This window comes from Protomyctophum bolini, assembly GCF_963924005.1.
Source record: "Protomyctophum bolini genome assembly, chromosome: 22".
Lineage (NCBI taxonomy): Eukaryota > Metazoa > Chordata > Actinopteri > Myctophiformes > Myctophidae > Protomyctophum > Protomyctophum bolini.
Window position 1 is genome coordinate 15,291,107 of NC_137883.1, and position 17,254 is coordinate 15,308,360.

Consider the following 17,254-nt stretch of genomic DNA (forward strand, 5'->3'; position numbering starts at 1 on the left):
TCCAAAGGCATAAAATCTTCATGCCTAAAAGTATTACAATAGAGAAATAATCTACCAAAGACAAATGTCCTAACCTTTTGTGCCATGTTTATATAAGTTTTACAAAAGATAATCAAAATCAAGAAACAAAATTGTGGTGGTCTTTAATCAGTCATGATGATATTGTCAGATTATGTGATTCCACTGCTTTAGTATCTATCACTTGTCATTGTCATCCTGGATTAGAATGAATGCTCATTCAATTGCGTGTGTTATATCATGTGTCAGCTCAAATTGGTTTATGGGGAAAATGTGCATTAATTACTGACCACTTCTTCCCTGTATGATTCCTCATTATCTTCAGATGTGAATTTTGACCCAAGCATTTGCCCATAACTGCAACTAAAAGGTTTCCCCCTGTACGTGTCCTCATGTGTCTATGGGCTTTTCCCTTTTATGACTCCTCATGTGTTGTTTTAGATTACCACTCAAAGCAAAGCCTTTACCACACACGTTACAAATAAAGGGCTTTTCCCCTGTATGAATCCTCATGTGTGTTTTTACATCACCACTATGAGCAAAGCCTTTATCACACACGTTACAAGTAAACGGCTTTTCCCCTGTGTGAGTCGTCATGTGACTATCTAGATTACCCCTCTGGGAAAAGCCTTTCCTACACAAGTTACAATTAAAGGGCTTTTCCCTTGTATGAATCTTCATGTGTGCTTTTAAATTACCACTCGAGGTAGAGCCTTTACCACACATGTTACAAGTAAAGGGCTTTTCCCCTGTATGAGTCATCATGTGTGCTTTTAAAGCACCACTCTCAGCACAGCCTTTACCACACACGATACAAGTAAATGGTTTTTCCCCTGTATGAGACCTCATGTGTATTTTTAGATGACAACTCCGAGCATAGCGTTTGCCACACACATGACAAGTAAAGGGCTTTTCCCCTAGATGAGCCATCATGTGTCTTTCTAGAGTACTTTTATAACCAAAGCGTTTACCACATAGATCACAAATACATGGCTTTTCCCCTGTATGAGTCTTCATGTGTGTTTTTAGAGTACCCTTTATATGAAATGCTTTGCCACAAACAATGCAAATAAAGGGCTTTTCCCCAGTATGAGTGATCATGTGTGATTTTAGTTCACCACTATGAGCACAGCGTTTGTCACACACGTGACAAGTAAAGGGCTTTTCCCCTGTATGAGACCTCATGTGCATTTTTAAATTACCATTTAGTCTAAATCCTTTGCCACAAACATTGCAAATAAAGGGCTTTTCCCCTGTATGAATCGTTGTGTGTCTCGTCAGATCTCTCTTAACCTTAAAGTTTTTACCACACTCTGTACAACTAAAGCTTTTCTTCCCAATTACACTCTTGAAGGGCTTTTCCCCTGTATGAGTCATCATGTGTGCTTTTAAAGTACCACTCTCAGCATAGCCTTTACCACACACGATACAAGTAAATGGTTTTTCCCCTGTATGAGTCCTCATGTGTATTTTTAGATGACAACTCCGAGCACAGCTTTTGCCACACACGTGACAAGTAAAGGGCTTTTCCCCTTTATGAGCCATCATGTGTCTTTCTAGAGTACTATTATAACCAAAGTCTTTACCACACACATCACACGAAAAGGGCTTTTCCCCTGTGTGAGTCCTCATGTGCATTTTTAGTCCACTACTATGAGCACAGCGTTTGCCACACACGTCACAAGTAAAGGGCTTTTCCTCAGTATGAGTGATCATGTGTGATTTTAGTTCATCACTCCGAGCACAGTGTTTTCCACACACGTGACAAGTAAAGGTCTTCCCAATCACACGCTTTTCCCCTGTATGAGTCCTTGTGTGTGTTTTTAGAGTACTACTCACAGCAAAACCTTTACCACACACGTTACAAGTAAAGGGCTTTTCCCCTGTATGAGTCATCATGTGTGATTTTAGATGACAACTCCGAGCACAGCATTTGCCACACACGTGACAAGTAAAGGGCTTTTCCCCTTTATGAGCCACCATGTGTCTTTCTAGACTACTATTGTGACTAAAGACTTTACCACACACATTACAAGTAAAGGGCTTTTCCACTGTATGAATCCTTGTGTGCGTTTGTTTTGATGCTTTCAGGTCCTGGGGTGGCTTGCTTTGTCCTTCCATATGTGTCTTGAGTGATTTCAATGTGTTTAAAGTTGACTGGCCTTCACTGGTCTTCTCCTGGCCTTCACTGGTCTCAGTGTTTTCAGCTTGTGTTTTCATGTGTTCAGTTGAGGTGCTGACTAGAGGCTCTGTCTGTCTGTTTTTATCACAATCTTCACTTTCCACTGCTAGTAATGTCAACGTTGACCCATCAGCCTCCTCTGGTTCCAATCTTTGTCCTTCCACATGTTGTCTCTTGTGTGATTTCAGTGTGTTTAAAGTTGACTGACCTTCACTGGTCTTCTCCCAATCATCACTGTCTTCGATATCAGATTCAGAACAGTATGAAGAGTGGAGCTGGTCATCACTAGTTGGTTGTGATGTTCCACGGTGCTCTACATCAGCTTGTGATTTCGTGTGTTCTGCAGTTGAAGTGCTGGCTAGAGGCTCCGTCTGTCTGTTTTCATCATCATCTTCACTTTCCACTGCTAGTAATGTCAACGTTGACCCATCAGCCTCCTCTGGTTCCTCCTGGACCAGACTGGAGCTCCTCTCCTGTTGTTCAGTGAAAACTTGCTCTTTACACACAGGGAGGTGCAGGAGGTCTAGAAAAAAAGACCCAAAGAGAGAGTTTTCAGGGCTTGAACATTACATTTTTGAGCCACGTGATTAAAGACCATTTAATCACTCATTCATGTACTTTTCATGCATCTTTTGTGTTTTGTATTGAAAACATTGCATTTGAATAGTTACAAATAAGTAGCAAGTGTTCAACAGAAGGTTATGACAAAAGAAGAACGCTACAAAAATAAATAAATTGAAAACAGTAATTGACACTCAAACAGGTTGTTGGAAGTTTCAACAAACATGTTCCAATAGTAGGTCTCCAGCAGAGTGCACCGAGGTGTCTCATGTGTGTGCGCACGTGCGTGTGTGTATATGAGAGAGAGAGAGAGAGAGAGAGAGAGAGAGAGAGAGAGAGAGAGAGAAAGAGAGAGAGAGAGAGAGAGAGAGAGATGCGTTAAAAGTACTTTGTTTTACTTACTAGAAAAGAAAGATGCGCAACCAGTGAAACCACACAAACATATCCATAAGTTCTGGGACAGAAAATTGCGCTAAATTAATTATGGCAGCAGCTGCTGTAGCCTCCTGCTAGCAGCTAGCTGTTGTCTAAACTAAAGCAACACATTTTCAAGTGAAGGACCACCAATATTTTAAAGCAGCTTTACAGATAAACAAGTCCAAAGTAGCTTAAAATGACCAGACTTGGCAAAACTGTCTCTAGCTTGAACAGTTCTACAGGCTCACACATATGAAATATAAGGTATTAATAGGCTTGTAAGTTGTATTGTTATTATCCATAATTTGAATCTTCAAACTGAGATATATTTTATGATAATACTGTTAGCAGTCATCATCATACAATATATAATTTAAGATATGATTGTGCTAGCACAGTCATCATACTATGAACTGCTACTTATGAACGGACGAACAGGAGATGCAGGTTTTCATAGTAAATGCATAACTTAACACAAGCCTTTTAGCCAGTGAACCCTTAATCTTGATCCGAGTGGCTTGAGAGCGACACAATGATACTGTATTTTTTTCTCCCACTCATCCTTCCTGCAAGTCGCAACGGAGCGACCTCGTTAAAAGTTTAACTCATGTGTTTATGAAACTTTACAGTATGATAGAGGGTCTTGCCAAATGATAACCAGCTGAAACCAGTCTTACTCTAATTAGACAAAGGGGGGTGCTATAGCAATCATTTGAAAATGAAAACTTTGAACAGGCATATTGTTTCATACAGTATATACAGTATTTCACATACAGAGCCATAGATCACCACGCTTGATTTCTGGTCGGACTTTAACATGGCAGGTGGTGTGATTAATTACCCAGCACCTATCGCAAAGCACCTGACAATTGTGTGACCCAAACTTTTGTGTTTCCCTGGTCAATTGGTGATGACGTAAACAGGACGTATTTGTAAAATCAGTTCATAGATTATTCCGGCCCCCCTCGCCCGGAGAGAAAGATGTCCGTGTGTATCTCTTGAAAAAGTGGAGATAATTGACTAAATACACGTTTTGTGCCAGAACATATTTCACTCCACGTCTTTGGAATTATTTAATGGGTGAGTACAAACGGAGCATTTATCACATTTATGCAGCGCATCTTTCATTTCTACCAGGACCTGGTGCAAGCGGTCTATGCCTGTGATACATGAAAATGTACGAAGTATAATTAAATGATCACAGGCATTCTAGGTCTAGCATAACTCATGCCTCGTTTGACCAAAAGACATTGATCCTGTTTACACATGTGCCATACAGAACACATGATCTGTCACTTTGACCAGTATAAGCTCTGCCCTCAGATTTTCCACCAGTAAGACGCAGATTTTCTGCTGGGATTTTTGAGTAATTAGCATGAAACTTTCCATACACAATCTATTAACCATTAGCTGAAATCCCAGTTGAAGAGAAGTTTGTATGTGAAACTTTCTACAAAAAAATATAGCTGCGATTAAGCAGCAATAACAGCACTTTAAACAGGCATAACTCATACCTCGTCTGTCTGTATGTTTGGGGTACGAATAGCTGCAATACCGCTGGGTGACCAAGCAGCCTAAAAGGGCTAATTGTTTGGTCCCGTCATATCGCTGCTTGCAGCTATATTTCTTTGTATAAGAAAGGGCGTGTCTGATAAAAACGAACATCAAATATCTAAATACTGAATCGAGTAACGTAACAACTGTCTGGGGGGTGTTCACAAAAGCCAGAGTACACGATAACAATAACCCAAAAGTAAGTTAATAAAACACCTACCTCTACGGTACAACTTTACAAAAGGGTTTGTCCTTGCATGAAACAGTCCACTTCCCTCGTCCTTCTCTGGCTGTTCCCCTGACAACATTGAATGTCTTTTGGAGGCCATCTCTCTAGACCTCTCATTGTGGTGCTCTGTGGGAGAAAAAAAACTTGAATAGGGAAAACAGCAATGTTTCGGTCTATGCAGCCTTCATCAGGCTATCTTTATGAACAGAAATGAGAGAGCATCTTTTTGTAGGCTGTCTAACCTAATGCAGGCCTAATCAGGTCAAACCAAGATATGACATCACTCATTTAACGTGACAGGTACTCTCATATGGTTAAACGAGAATAATCAGTCATATATAGCTTATGCTCAATACACCAGTGCAAAGTGTATCATTATACAATATCTTTCAATATTTCATGAACTTGAACGATTTGTGTTTAACCATTATAATTGTACTGACTTTGTGACTGTCATGTCATTTTGGTTATATTTTATATTCTTTATTAGTATTTGTCCTGAACTTAGGTTTCCTAATGGAATGGAAGTAGCTCATTTGGTTCATTTCCGGCGGATTTACCATATATAGTTCATGTCCTGATAGAAGGCTCACTAGCCCAGAGAATGTTTACGCTTCCGTGAGAGGGAAGGGGGTCATTTGTAAGCAGCATGGTGTCGCCAGCAAGGTTTGTTTTGTTTCTGTCAACATTAAGTTCATGTCTATATTAGAGTTTTATGTTATGTTTCAGTATATGAGGTTAATTGATGCATTGTTTGTTTCTGGTTACAGTTCATTTATTTTGTTCTTTGGGTTCCTGCTAGCCCCATATGTTCCCTCTCCCTACGCTCATTCTGTAGCTCCGAGATGAGGTCACACACTGGGCCCCTCCCGCGTTTCAGAAACGGCGCAAGTTTCGGCTATGTAAGTTTCTTACCCTGACGCCACGATTAATCCAAACGTGAAGGGGACGTGAAGGGTTTACACTAATTCAACCAGAACAACGGCCAAGAAAATCCAACTAGAGATTTGAACCGAGCCTTTACGTCCCGTATTTTGTCAGTCGCTTCCATGTTTATCAAGGAAGTGTGCGTGTGCGTGTGCATGTCGAGTGAACTGAAGTCAGTTGGAAATTTCGACCAGGGGAGGTGCCGGGGAGGCGCTAAAGCTTTTCAACTTCCTTGATAAACATGGAAGCGACTGACGTAAAGGCTCGGTTCAAATCTCTAGTTGGATTTTCTTGGCCGTTGTTATGGTTGAATTAGTGTAAACACTTCACGTCCCCTTCACGTTTGGATTAATCGTGGCGTCAGGGTAAGAAACTTACATAGCCGAAACATAGGCCCAGTGTGTGACCTCATCTCGGAGCTACAGAATGAGCGTAGGGAGAGGGAACATATGGGGCTAGGTTCCTGCAAGAAGTGCCAGGCACACCGACTGGCATAAGTGTGAGAGAGAAATCTGATCCGAGTCTGAGAGTCTAATGATCAGTACATCCTGGTGTGAAAGAAAATATTTCTAAAGAAGAAGGTACAAAATAAAGGTTGTAACTGTATGTACAGCCTGTGGACAATCAAAATCAGTTGGAAATATTTAATTTCGATGTGGTGTGACTGTCATAATTAATGTTGATATGGCACACTGTCAATGAAAACATGTCAAAAATGTTGCCGACCTCCTTTATAGATAGTTGAACCCCTGGGGGTCCGTGGGCCACACTTTGAGAAACACTGGTCTAGCAGTGTTATTTTTATTTTATTATTTTTAACTTTTAACTTACTTAACCTTGTGTGACCAAGGCACACCATAGAGCAAGTCAAATATCTCAAATGTGAAAGATTCCCAATAGTGTTTTTCAAAGTGGGGTCCGGGGACCCCAAAGTGCAAAAGCAATATTGCATCAAAAACAGTTTAACCCCTTTAAACTTAAATAAATTGACAAATTGAGTAAATTAAAAAAAGATCACACATCTTAAATGGGGTCCCTCGATGTCACAACATTATTTTCAGATGGGGGTCCGTGGCCAAATACATGATTATTCATTTCAATAATTTGAAACGCTGCAGGGGTCCTCGGCCACTTCCGACACCAATGTAACGCATTTAGCACCCTGAGCTGGAATCGAACCCCGATCTCCAACCAGGCAGGCAACAAGCCACGCCAAGAGAGCTAGCTCCCTTGGAGGAGCAAGTTACGGGCGCGTCTCACCTGCAACAGTGTGTAGTGTCTCCATCTCTCTCTGGAATAGGCTGCACATGAACTGTGCTGCAGCACTTAGGCGCTCCAACACAAACACTCTGACCCGAGAAACATCACCGCTTGTGTGTTTCTCCAAAACACACAATATCTGCTCGCCCACCGACGTCATGTGTCCATTTATCTCCAGCCGTACAGACTCCATTTGATTCGTTTTATCTCCTTTAAGAAACGTTTTTCCTCCTTTATGCGACATTTGACCTCCTTTATGATACATTTAAACTAATTTAAGAGACATTTTAACTCATTTTATGAGACATTTTTAACCTCCTTTGTTGTGAGACCGTCTTCGTTTAGGAGAAACCTCGTGTGTGTCAACAGGAAGAACCTTAGGGGAGAACGCGTGACGCGACATTCTACTTCCTGGTCAACGTGACTGCCAAGAATGAACACAGGATCCAGGGCACTTGCCTTAATGTCTTTCGCCCCCTGGTGGAGGAGGTGTGTAACTGTCGCTGATAGATAGATTAGATCAGTGGTTCCCAAACTTTAGCCCATAACCCAAAAGAGAGATTAGGGGAGGTGTGGTCATATAAGCACCCGCTTTGCACTGTTTGGTTGTTTAGTGCGCCCATGGGCGGCAATGCACATTCACTTCTGTCGATGCGTGCACCCCTTGCATAATGAAGTGCGAGGGTTTGACCACTTGTGAGATGGAATAGTAGGCTAGTTTGCAGTTTTTTGTCACTCTCCCCCTCTCTCTCTCTCTCTCTCTCTCTCACACACACACACACACACACACACACACACACACACACACACACACGTATAGATCTGGTACGTACAAAGCAACCGTTTGTCCGACTAGGGTGTGTCACAGTTTGAGCTCATGAAAAAGCTTGTGACAATTTGGAATATGTTTTAAATATTTACAACCCAAATTTCGCATGGGGTTCTCCTGGCACAAAATGTTTTCAGATGGGGGTCTCCTGGCTAATTTGGGGGTCCTTGACATGAAATAGACAAGATTGGTCACAAACGTCATTTTATTTACACACAAAATAAAGTTACATTGTATACAATGTTAGAAATGGATGTTAGTTAACAGGCTGCCAAGTTTAGGGATCACATGAGGTAGGTGAGTTATATTGGAAAAAAAAGGTTAATCATTGCCATAGAGTTTTCCTTAATTATCAGCTTAAATGTTATAGTGTCCCGGTTAAAAAATGTGCTAGTTTATTTGTGTCGTCACTTCCAATGTCACTTGTTTAACCCGTAGCATGCCTGAGTTCTCTATCCTGATTACATACAATTGGTAAATGCATTTTCAGTTTAATAAGGAGCTGGAGAGTGGAGACTCCTTATTGGACAAACAAGAGTAGGCTATAAAGAATATGCAATTTGGGTCTTGGATGAGACAGCTCACTCAACTTTTACCCTATACACCGTATGTACACCGTATAGTACGGTGTACATCGGCTATTTGATGTACACCAAACACAAGTTGGGGACTTGACACAAGCTGTGGACTTGACACAAGCTGGGGACTTGACTGTCACACCTCCGGTTAGTTTGACCTGTGCTGCGGGTTACAATTCACCTGTGGCTCACAACATACGTGACGGGTTACAACTAATCTGCCCTGCGGAAGTGCGGGTTATACAATTCACCTGTGGATTCCTGTGAGGTTAGGGTTAGGTTAAGGTTTGGGATAGTGTTAGGTCGAACTAACGGGAGGTCGAACTAATGCAAAAACCTGTAGCATGCCTATCCTGATTGCATACAATTGGTAAATGGCAATGCATTTTCGGTTTAATAAGGAGGGTTTTATAGAGTAGATTGAGTTCCCAGCGATGAGACACACATACAGGTATTTTGGGGGCTTGGCCGAATCCGCCATGGGTGAAAACAACAGATATGGAATTGCATTATTAGGGAATGTACACATTGTTACATTTTTTGTATTTTCTTTCCGTCAAAGGGCATCATATATGTTGAACTATTGTTGTGTAGGTATAATTGCAACCCCACAAGCGAACCTGGCCCCCTCACTGTGGAATGTACAGTGGAACTCACTCCCAGCTCACATCCGTGCTGCCCCCACCTTCATAATTCCCCAACCCCCACTTTGTTTGCCTACCGTAGTTTCTAGTTTTGAACCTTTTAAACTTTTTAACTAGTTTATATTCCTAATAAAACTGTTTATATTATTTTGTTCTGTAAAGCAACTTTGAGTATACATTGAAAAGCGCTATATTAATTGTACCATGTATTATTAACAACCGAAAAATGAAAACGGGACATATTGTATACTTTTTCTCAATTCTGCCAATAATCACATTCTTTGAGACACACATCTGGGTTTTTGTGCCGTCAAACAAAGAATCACGTGACATTGATCCCCTTCCCCTATTCACTCACACTAGGACATGACATTATGTCTAGGCAGAAGAATGAAAGGGTGTCAAACGTGGTTCCGTGGCATAATCAATGCACAATTTCAAACTGAGGGTCCTTTAGACAGGTTTAAATGTCCTTTAGAATGAACGGATCTTTATCTGGTACGTGATATTGATTAAAATGGTTGAAAATGACCTTTATGTGGTGATATGGGAAAGTTTCATGTTTTGAACCCCCACTCTTCCCTCCTCAGGCTTCACCTCTGCCTCCACCTGACATCCAACCATCAGCTGGTACACCATCACCCCGACTGCTGCACCCAGGAAGGGGACAAACAGGGGGACCAGAGACCAGTAGGATCTGGTTCTGAGAGAGAGAGAGAGAGAGAGAGAGAGAGAACAAACATGAAACGGTTCAAGAAAAGCGGTATAATGCAGTGGTTCCAAAACGTTAATTCCAAAACGAAATTAAGACGCTCGCCCACGACCCAAACTAGTGAAAATGGCCGATCTACAAGCTCACAACAAGGCACTTCACGTCACGTTGAGAGCTTGTCTATTTTCACTACTTCTGAAACATTTGTTTTGTAATTGATTCTTTGATATTTTGTTTATTTCTTCACGAGATTACTGTAAAAATCATCGAATTTTGTTTTTAATTTATGGAAATATTTGTATATTTTTTGGGGAATGTTATAGGCTACTGAATCTTTTTTGAATAAATAATACATTATATATTTTTTTGCAGGAAAAACAGTATAAAGGGAGCCATACAAATGTGTCCGTGACCCACAAATGTGTCCCGACCCAGTGTTTGAGAACCAGTGCTTTAATGTACAGTATTGAGAAATGGTCCTTGTAGTGTCTTTCCACCAGCGCTCAGGAGGTGTACAGAACAGAACTTACGTGAAGACCTGGTCACCCCAGCCTGCCAGCGCTGTGAAGAGGCGTGGTCCTAGGTCCCTGGCTGGGTTGAATGCATAGCCTGCATGCATTTGGGAGTGCAACACTTAATCAAACAAATTGATTATAACAAATAACCCATAATCGATTCTTGGTGAACTGGAATTGAGGTCCTCAAACAACATTTCTACTGAACAGTGCAATATTCATGTTTCTTTTCAATTTTTTCATTTTTTTTCATTTTTTTTTTCTTCTTCTTTCTGAATAAACAAGCAAAAACAAAACAAAAAAAGAACAATATGCTAATAAAAGTCACAGTAGTAACATGAAGTAGTAGTTCCTTTACTCTGTATAGCTATTTAATACTTTTTTTTTGAATAACTTCTTAAATTTATCCTTAGCTACACAGTCTTTCAATTCCTCATCACATCTGTTCCACATCTTCACTCCCTTTATCGTTATACAATTACTTCTCACGTTGATCCTTTCTTTTTTTTGTTTAAACATACATTTACCTCTGAGTGAATAACAGCTCTCTCTCATTGTGAACAACCCTTGGATACAGTCTGGAAGTGTTTTCAATTTGGCTCTAAGCAGTATCTCTAATGTTTTAAATTCAACTAAATTCTTAAATTTCAGCGTACGACATTTAATAAATAATTCATTGGTGGGGTGAATATAATCAACCCCATTTATGATCTGATTGGTTGAAAGAGCTATCTGCCCGTGAGGTAATTTCTCGACACAGGAAATAAGTATGTCTGCCAGAACTATTTTCAATTTAGGCATTAGCAGACGCTCCTAAAGCAACTTACAGTATAAGCAAGGTAATACAGAGATAGTAATCTATAGATGTGTACAGTGTAAATATAACAGGAATTCCACCCACTGTTTTACACCTGTAAACCTGTGATGTGACAATAATAATATCTCAAATTGATATGATATAGATAATAGATATAGATACCCAAAGACTTTGGGGGACATGAGAAAACAACAAAGAAAAACAACTTTATCAGGGGGAAAAACACTAAGAAAGGGCGAAGGAGTAAAATTAATGAAGTTGATTGATTGTCATTGTGATACCTCTATAAGCCCATGGACAGACCGAGTACCAGCACCACCAGGCCCATACTAACCTGCATTGAAGCCCATGGACAGACCGAGTACCTGCACCACCAGGCCCATACTAACCTGCATTGAAGCCCATGGACAGACCGAGTACCTGCACCACCAGGCCCACACTAACCTGCATTGAAGCCCATGGACAGACCGAGCACCAGCACCACCAGGCCCATACTAACCTGAATTGAAGCCCATGGACAGACCGAGCACCAGCACCAGCACCACCAGGCCCATACTAACCTGAATTGAAGCCCATGGACAGACCGAGCACCAGCACCACCAGACCCACACTAAAGGCCTCCAGTCCTCTGGGAACGGGGTTGTTATGAGGGTCCATTATAGCCAGGATGCACACCACCAGCGATGCCGTTCCAATCAACTAAGATACAAGGACAGGGGTGCATTGTTCAGTGGTACAGTAAAAGGAGCACTTCCATGATCCATTCTCAACCAGTGTTACAGGACCACTTCACCACTTCAACCTATCTTCATATAGAATTGGTCCTCACTAATGTGCATGATAAAATACCCCCAAACATTTCTACTCAGTCTGTGTCTCATAGGAGGGCTGTGCAGTTCAGACATCCGTCCACCAGTGACATCATCGTTAGGCAGATTAGTTTGTATTAAGAATAATAGAAAGCCTGCAGTTTCTATTAGCTTGGATTTCCCATCGATTATGTCACTGGTGGACAGGTGAGGTAAGGGTTATAGGGGTAGGGTGTCGGACTAATGTCGGACTGTTAGTATGTCGGAACAAACACATGCACCCCTCCCCAGCGCTGCGTCGACTCAGTCCATTCCTGTTCACCTTACTGACTCACGACTGTTCTGCCAGTTCCAGCTCCAATCACATCATCAAATTAGCTGACAATATGACAGTGGTGGGTCTAGTCACGAATGGTGATGAGACACAGTACAGAGAGGAGATGGAGAATCAGGTGGAGGGGCACCATCTCCCTCCCTCTGTTTTATGAGAAGTAGGGATTACGTATGTCTGAAAAACTCTGTCCATCTGATTTCTGAGTATGCCCAGCTTTGTGTGTCTGAGTGTGTGTACCACGGAAATGATTTGATTGGCTGAGCACGGAATGTGATGTATGATGAAATGAGCGCCACTCACTTCACGCAAGTGTGAATCTTTTTATAGATAGAAATGCATTCTAGGGAGTGTTATGCCCGTGGAGTAGTTTGGATATACAGTTGTCCAGAAGCGCAGTACCAACCAATCTGCCACAAAATGATCATATGCCATTCCAATATACGGATTACATCAAGGATCTCCATAATTGGTACAACACAGTACACCGTGTACTCTGATGTAGGTCCCAATACTATAACTGAGACATAATATGTCAGGAAGAAGGCAGGCTCTATAAGCTTTTTCGATCCGACCAATATTATTGGTCGGATCGAAAAAGCTAATAGCCTTCTTGCACAGGGGATGATTTGAATGTTGACCATCAGGTCAAAATTGATCTTTGACACGATCTAAATGTCTCAATAGAAGAGCAGGGAGACAACATACAACCACCCCAATTGTATAAGTTATATTTTATTATTACATGGCTTGGTTGAATGCTTGATTCTGATTGGTCTGATTGGTTTGTTATTTCTAGATAACAGCCTGCTCCGCTTCTCGTCGGTGGTTAATCACCCTGTCGGTGAATTATCTCCCGACAAGGCGACAATGACCACCTAGCCAGACATTATCGCTTACTTAACATACTCTACCATACAGATTGGACAAACTATTATAATCATGAAAAAAATCACACTTCAACCATTGCCATTATGCATTGAAACAGCAACAAATGATGTAATTGAACCTATAAAATAGGTTAAACACACAACCCACAGGAATACAACTCACCTGATCAAAGACTCCGTTAAGCAGGCTGACGTGACTGGATGGGTAGGTGGCAAATATACCAGCAGTAGCATTCACCCCCTCTACCATGAATACACCCTGGCCAAAGTCACATAATGCATCTGTAGGAAACATATAAATCACTGTTATTGTTATTGTTAATTTATTTCTTTATTGATTGATTTATAGATTTTTCAGACACATACCAAAATACATGCAGAATATGATGGCAGAAGCCAGGAAAGCGCCCAGCGTCTGGGAGCAGAAAAACACAGGGAACTTCCTCCAAGGCTCTCTGCCCAGTAAACATACTGCAAATGTCACTGCCGGGTTTAAATGTCCTCCTAAACATAGGAAAACAATATCACTACCACGTTCAAATGTCCCTCTAAACATATGAAAAAAATGACACTGCCATGTTCAAATGTCCCCCTAATCATAGGAAAAGCAGCCTTGTGCTGCGCTTTAACAATTATTAGTGAGTAGTGACATTCTTATTCACTGGTTATTAAACCTTTTAATTTCAACCACCCCCATAACTCTGAGAGTGTATAAATGGAATTTTGTTTCATTACGGGTCCATTTGGTTCCATTTGTTCCACACTCTCAGAGTTACAGACCTGTAAGGGTCCTTTTGGAACTCCCTCAAGGAACCCAGAGATCCTTTGAATAGGAGATCTACAAGCTCGCAACGCATTGTGAGCTTGGAGTAAATTAATGTACAATATTTGCCTCTGAGATGTAGAAGTAAAAGCACCGGAAATTGGATATACCTCAAAATTGTACTACAGCACTTAAGTCAAATACTTACCAGTTACTTTCCACAACTAGATCTATAATTGCTCTCACCTGACACCTGTCCGCTCACCAGGACGCCCAGTGTTGCAGCAAAGCCAAAGGCCAGATTGACACTCAGGAACATGCCATGAGAGCCGCCACTTAACACCATCTGTGCCACTGCACCGCATCCAAACATCTGCACAGTGGAACGCACGCACGCGCACGCGCACACACACACACACACACACACACACACACACACACACACACACACACACACACACACACACACACACACACTTTTTTCTATTTTCTAAAAAATAACAGTTTTGGACATGGTTACCACCCGACAGTGATGACATATAGAAGAAATAGGTCAAAGACAGTGTCAATAACTTCATCACTTTGACCCAGGGCTCGAGCCTCCCGTTGAGACCTGCTTGTAGTTTTAGTCAGGGTGTCTCCCTGACCACCAATGGGTCGTGTGTATGGGAGTTGCAGTTTTAGTCGGGGAATCTCCCTGAGCATGAGGGGTGCTGGGAAAACACCACATAATCTCTCTAGGTGGTCTTTAGACGAGCCCTCCATTGTTGCTTCCAGTCATCCCGGTTCGCCATTCTGGTCAGCTCGTTGGTGCTTTGCGCTCCTGCGTCTTTCTTGAGCACTATACCGGTATGTATTTTTTTTTAACAAGGCATTTGCCTAGATGGACTAAAGGCCTATTCAAACTCCAGTTGTAGGTGATAATGACAGCATGACGTCTCACCCAAACACATCTGTCTTTTTTTTTTTACTAAGCACCGTTTTGGTGGTCACCTGTCCTAAATCACCTACAACGGGAGTATGAATAGGCCTGTATTGATGCATTGTGTGCTTTTTATACTTTTTAAACCTTTTCTCAGCTCTGTACAGCTGACGTTTGATCTGAATTCTATTCATTTCACTGTTTTTTATTATTATTATTGTAATAGTTTTTTAAATGTTTGGATTTCCCCTTGCAGTAGCACTTTGATATATAGGCTATATAATTCATATACTGTAATTGTATGGGAGAAAAAAGCACAATAATTTGCCTCTTAGATTAGATGTATAGAATAATGTTACTTTCGAGCATGGCTTCTGGGCAGCAGCATAACAAATAGATGAGGTTTTTCTCAGAGGGCGTTGAGCGGACTGCACTGCTGGCTATCAGAACAACACCGTCACACTCTCCCCATGCTGTTGATGCTTTCATATAGGTTACACTGAAAACCACGGATTTGCCTGCCTGTTGTTTGTCTTAGCCGTATTCCAAGGTGTGTAAGCGTTTGAACGGTGCTGTAAAGTGTTAAATATTTGTTGTTAAAACAAAACTGTTTTTTATGTTAAAGGTTTAAGCTGAATATTATGATAGTAGTTGTTGATAGAGCAGGGGGTCTTCAACGTTTTTCAGGCCAAGGACTTCTTAGCTGGGACCCCCACTCATTTTGGCTATTGTTTGTTCCAAGGGCTCAAGTGCTTTGTGTAAAAATAAAAGCAATAAAGTCCCTATCGCACACAAGATTTGGTGGACCTCTCTCCAGCTCTTTAATAAACAGAAAATACTCTTCAGGTGGGGATATCAATTTCATCCAGTCGGGAAGGAGGATTTATCAGCTTAAATTGTTCTAATTCGGTCTGCTGCCGTATTACCGTACTTCTGTCATCACTTCCACCAGTTTCATTTGTTTATCCGACCTACAATATGTCATGAATGTACTGTATGTGTACAATGTTTTCTTTCTCCTGATTGGATGAAATTGGTATCCTGACCTGAAAATATAGCCTATAGATATACTGTAGATGTTCTGTTTTCTAAAGAGCTGAGGAGACAGGCAGTGTGGTTGAGAACCATGACCCATTTAGACCTAAGTTCGATTCTAAACATCTGCATTACTAGTTCATTAACAAGAAGTATACACAATTAGAGAATGTAGAAGATTTTTCATTTTGATCAACGTTATCTTATCTATAATTTTCTAGAATCTAATGATATAGTTTTGTGCATGTGCAAATGGTGAATAAACAATGGACCTTGACATGAAAAAGGTTCAAATAAACCACTGGGTTAAAGTGACTCACCACCAGGATGAGGGTGCCCAGACATTCCGCCAGGGCCTGGCGCAGCAGAGGGTGTCGCGTCTGGAAGCTCTGTGCCAGCCGGTCTAACACGTCCTGTTGTCTTCCCATCATGAACCTGTGATAGGAGGGGGTAAACAATGACTGTTAAGGAGCATATATTACTCCCGATCTTCTGCCAACATCTGAAGACTCACCTCTTCAGATTCCACTTTAGCCTGAAGCACTTGCCCTATAGCCTTGACGTCCTTGCAGGCTTATATGTATAGATATGTAGACAGATGCCAGGTTCATTTGTTGAACTGGCATCCTATAGTATACTTTATTTATTTAATTATAATGTTTAAGACTGGTGATGATAGGTTCTTGGTTTACCTACTGTATACTATTTCTATGCATAATGCATTTGATGTATTACCTATATCAAACAAACTAAAACTAAGATCATAGTGAAAATGGCCTTAACATTGGTCTTTGTCAATGTTACATATTTCATAGATTAGAGCGTTTTCCAATGATTGACCTGTGGTAGGCAGAGGTGGGTAGAATACAGTAGTTGAGCACTGTTACTCAAGTAGATAAAGTATTGTTTCTTTAAAAAAAACATAATGACTGAAGTGGAATTAAAAGTAGTAATTTGAATAATGACTTGAGAAAGGATCCATTGATACTCAGTTACTGGGTTATCTGATTGAATGTTTAAATAGCAGCTTGTAGATGAGCTTGTAGATCTATACTATAAAAAGAAAGTACAAGTCTTTGAATATACATTGTTTAAATAAGGCCTTAGGGTTTAAACTAGTCAAGTACAATTTATGAAGAACAAAGTAAGCAAATGTAATTGAGTAAAAAGTAATTGCTACCGACCGTGGTCTGTGGTCTGCTGCTCTTGACTTCCAGTGAATGTGTGAGTATGTTTTTACTTTAAAGTCTCTCTCATGCAG

The 17,254-nt window shown here is 41.0% G+C and overlaps 1 protein-coding gene and 1 long non-coding RNA gene across 2 annotated transcripts; both read right to left on the reverse strand.

The window, feature by feature from the left end:
• Window positions 1–2,329: 2,329 nt before the first annotated feature.
• Window positions 2,330–7,398, reverse strand: LOC308310360. The gene is made up of 3 exons (XR_013963491.1): window positions 7,149–7,398; window positions 4,953–5,087; window positions 2,330–2,723 (listed from the first exon to the last, which is right to left on the reverse strand). It is a non-coding gene; the product is annotated as an uncharacterized lncRNA (long non-coding RNA).
• Window positions 7,399–9,573: 2,175 nt separating this feature from the next.
• On the reverse strand, window positions 9,574–16,421 carry LOC308310022 (aquaporin-3-like; the record flags this gene model as incomplete). The annotated part of the gene is made up of 7 exons (XM_080756052.1): window positions 9,574–9,902; window positions 10,442–10,520; window positions 11,804–11,942; window positions 13,437–13,555; window positions 13,640–13,777; window positions 14,283–14,409; window positions 16,314–16,421. 7 exons carry the CDS (start codon window positions 16,419–16,421, stop codon window positions 9,734–9,736), a joined length of 879 nt encoding a protein of 292 aa, XP_080612178.1. The 3' UTR covers window positions 9,574–9,733.
• Between the last annotated feature and the right edge of the window lie 833 nt (window positions 16,422–17,254).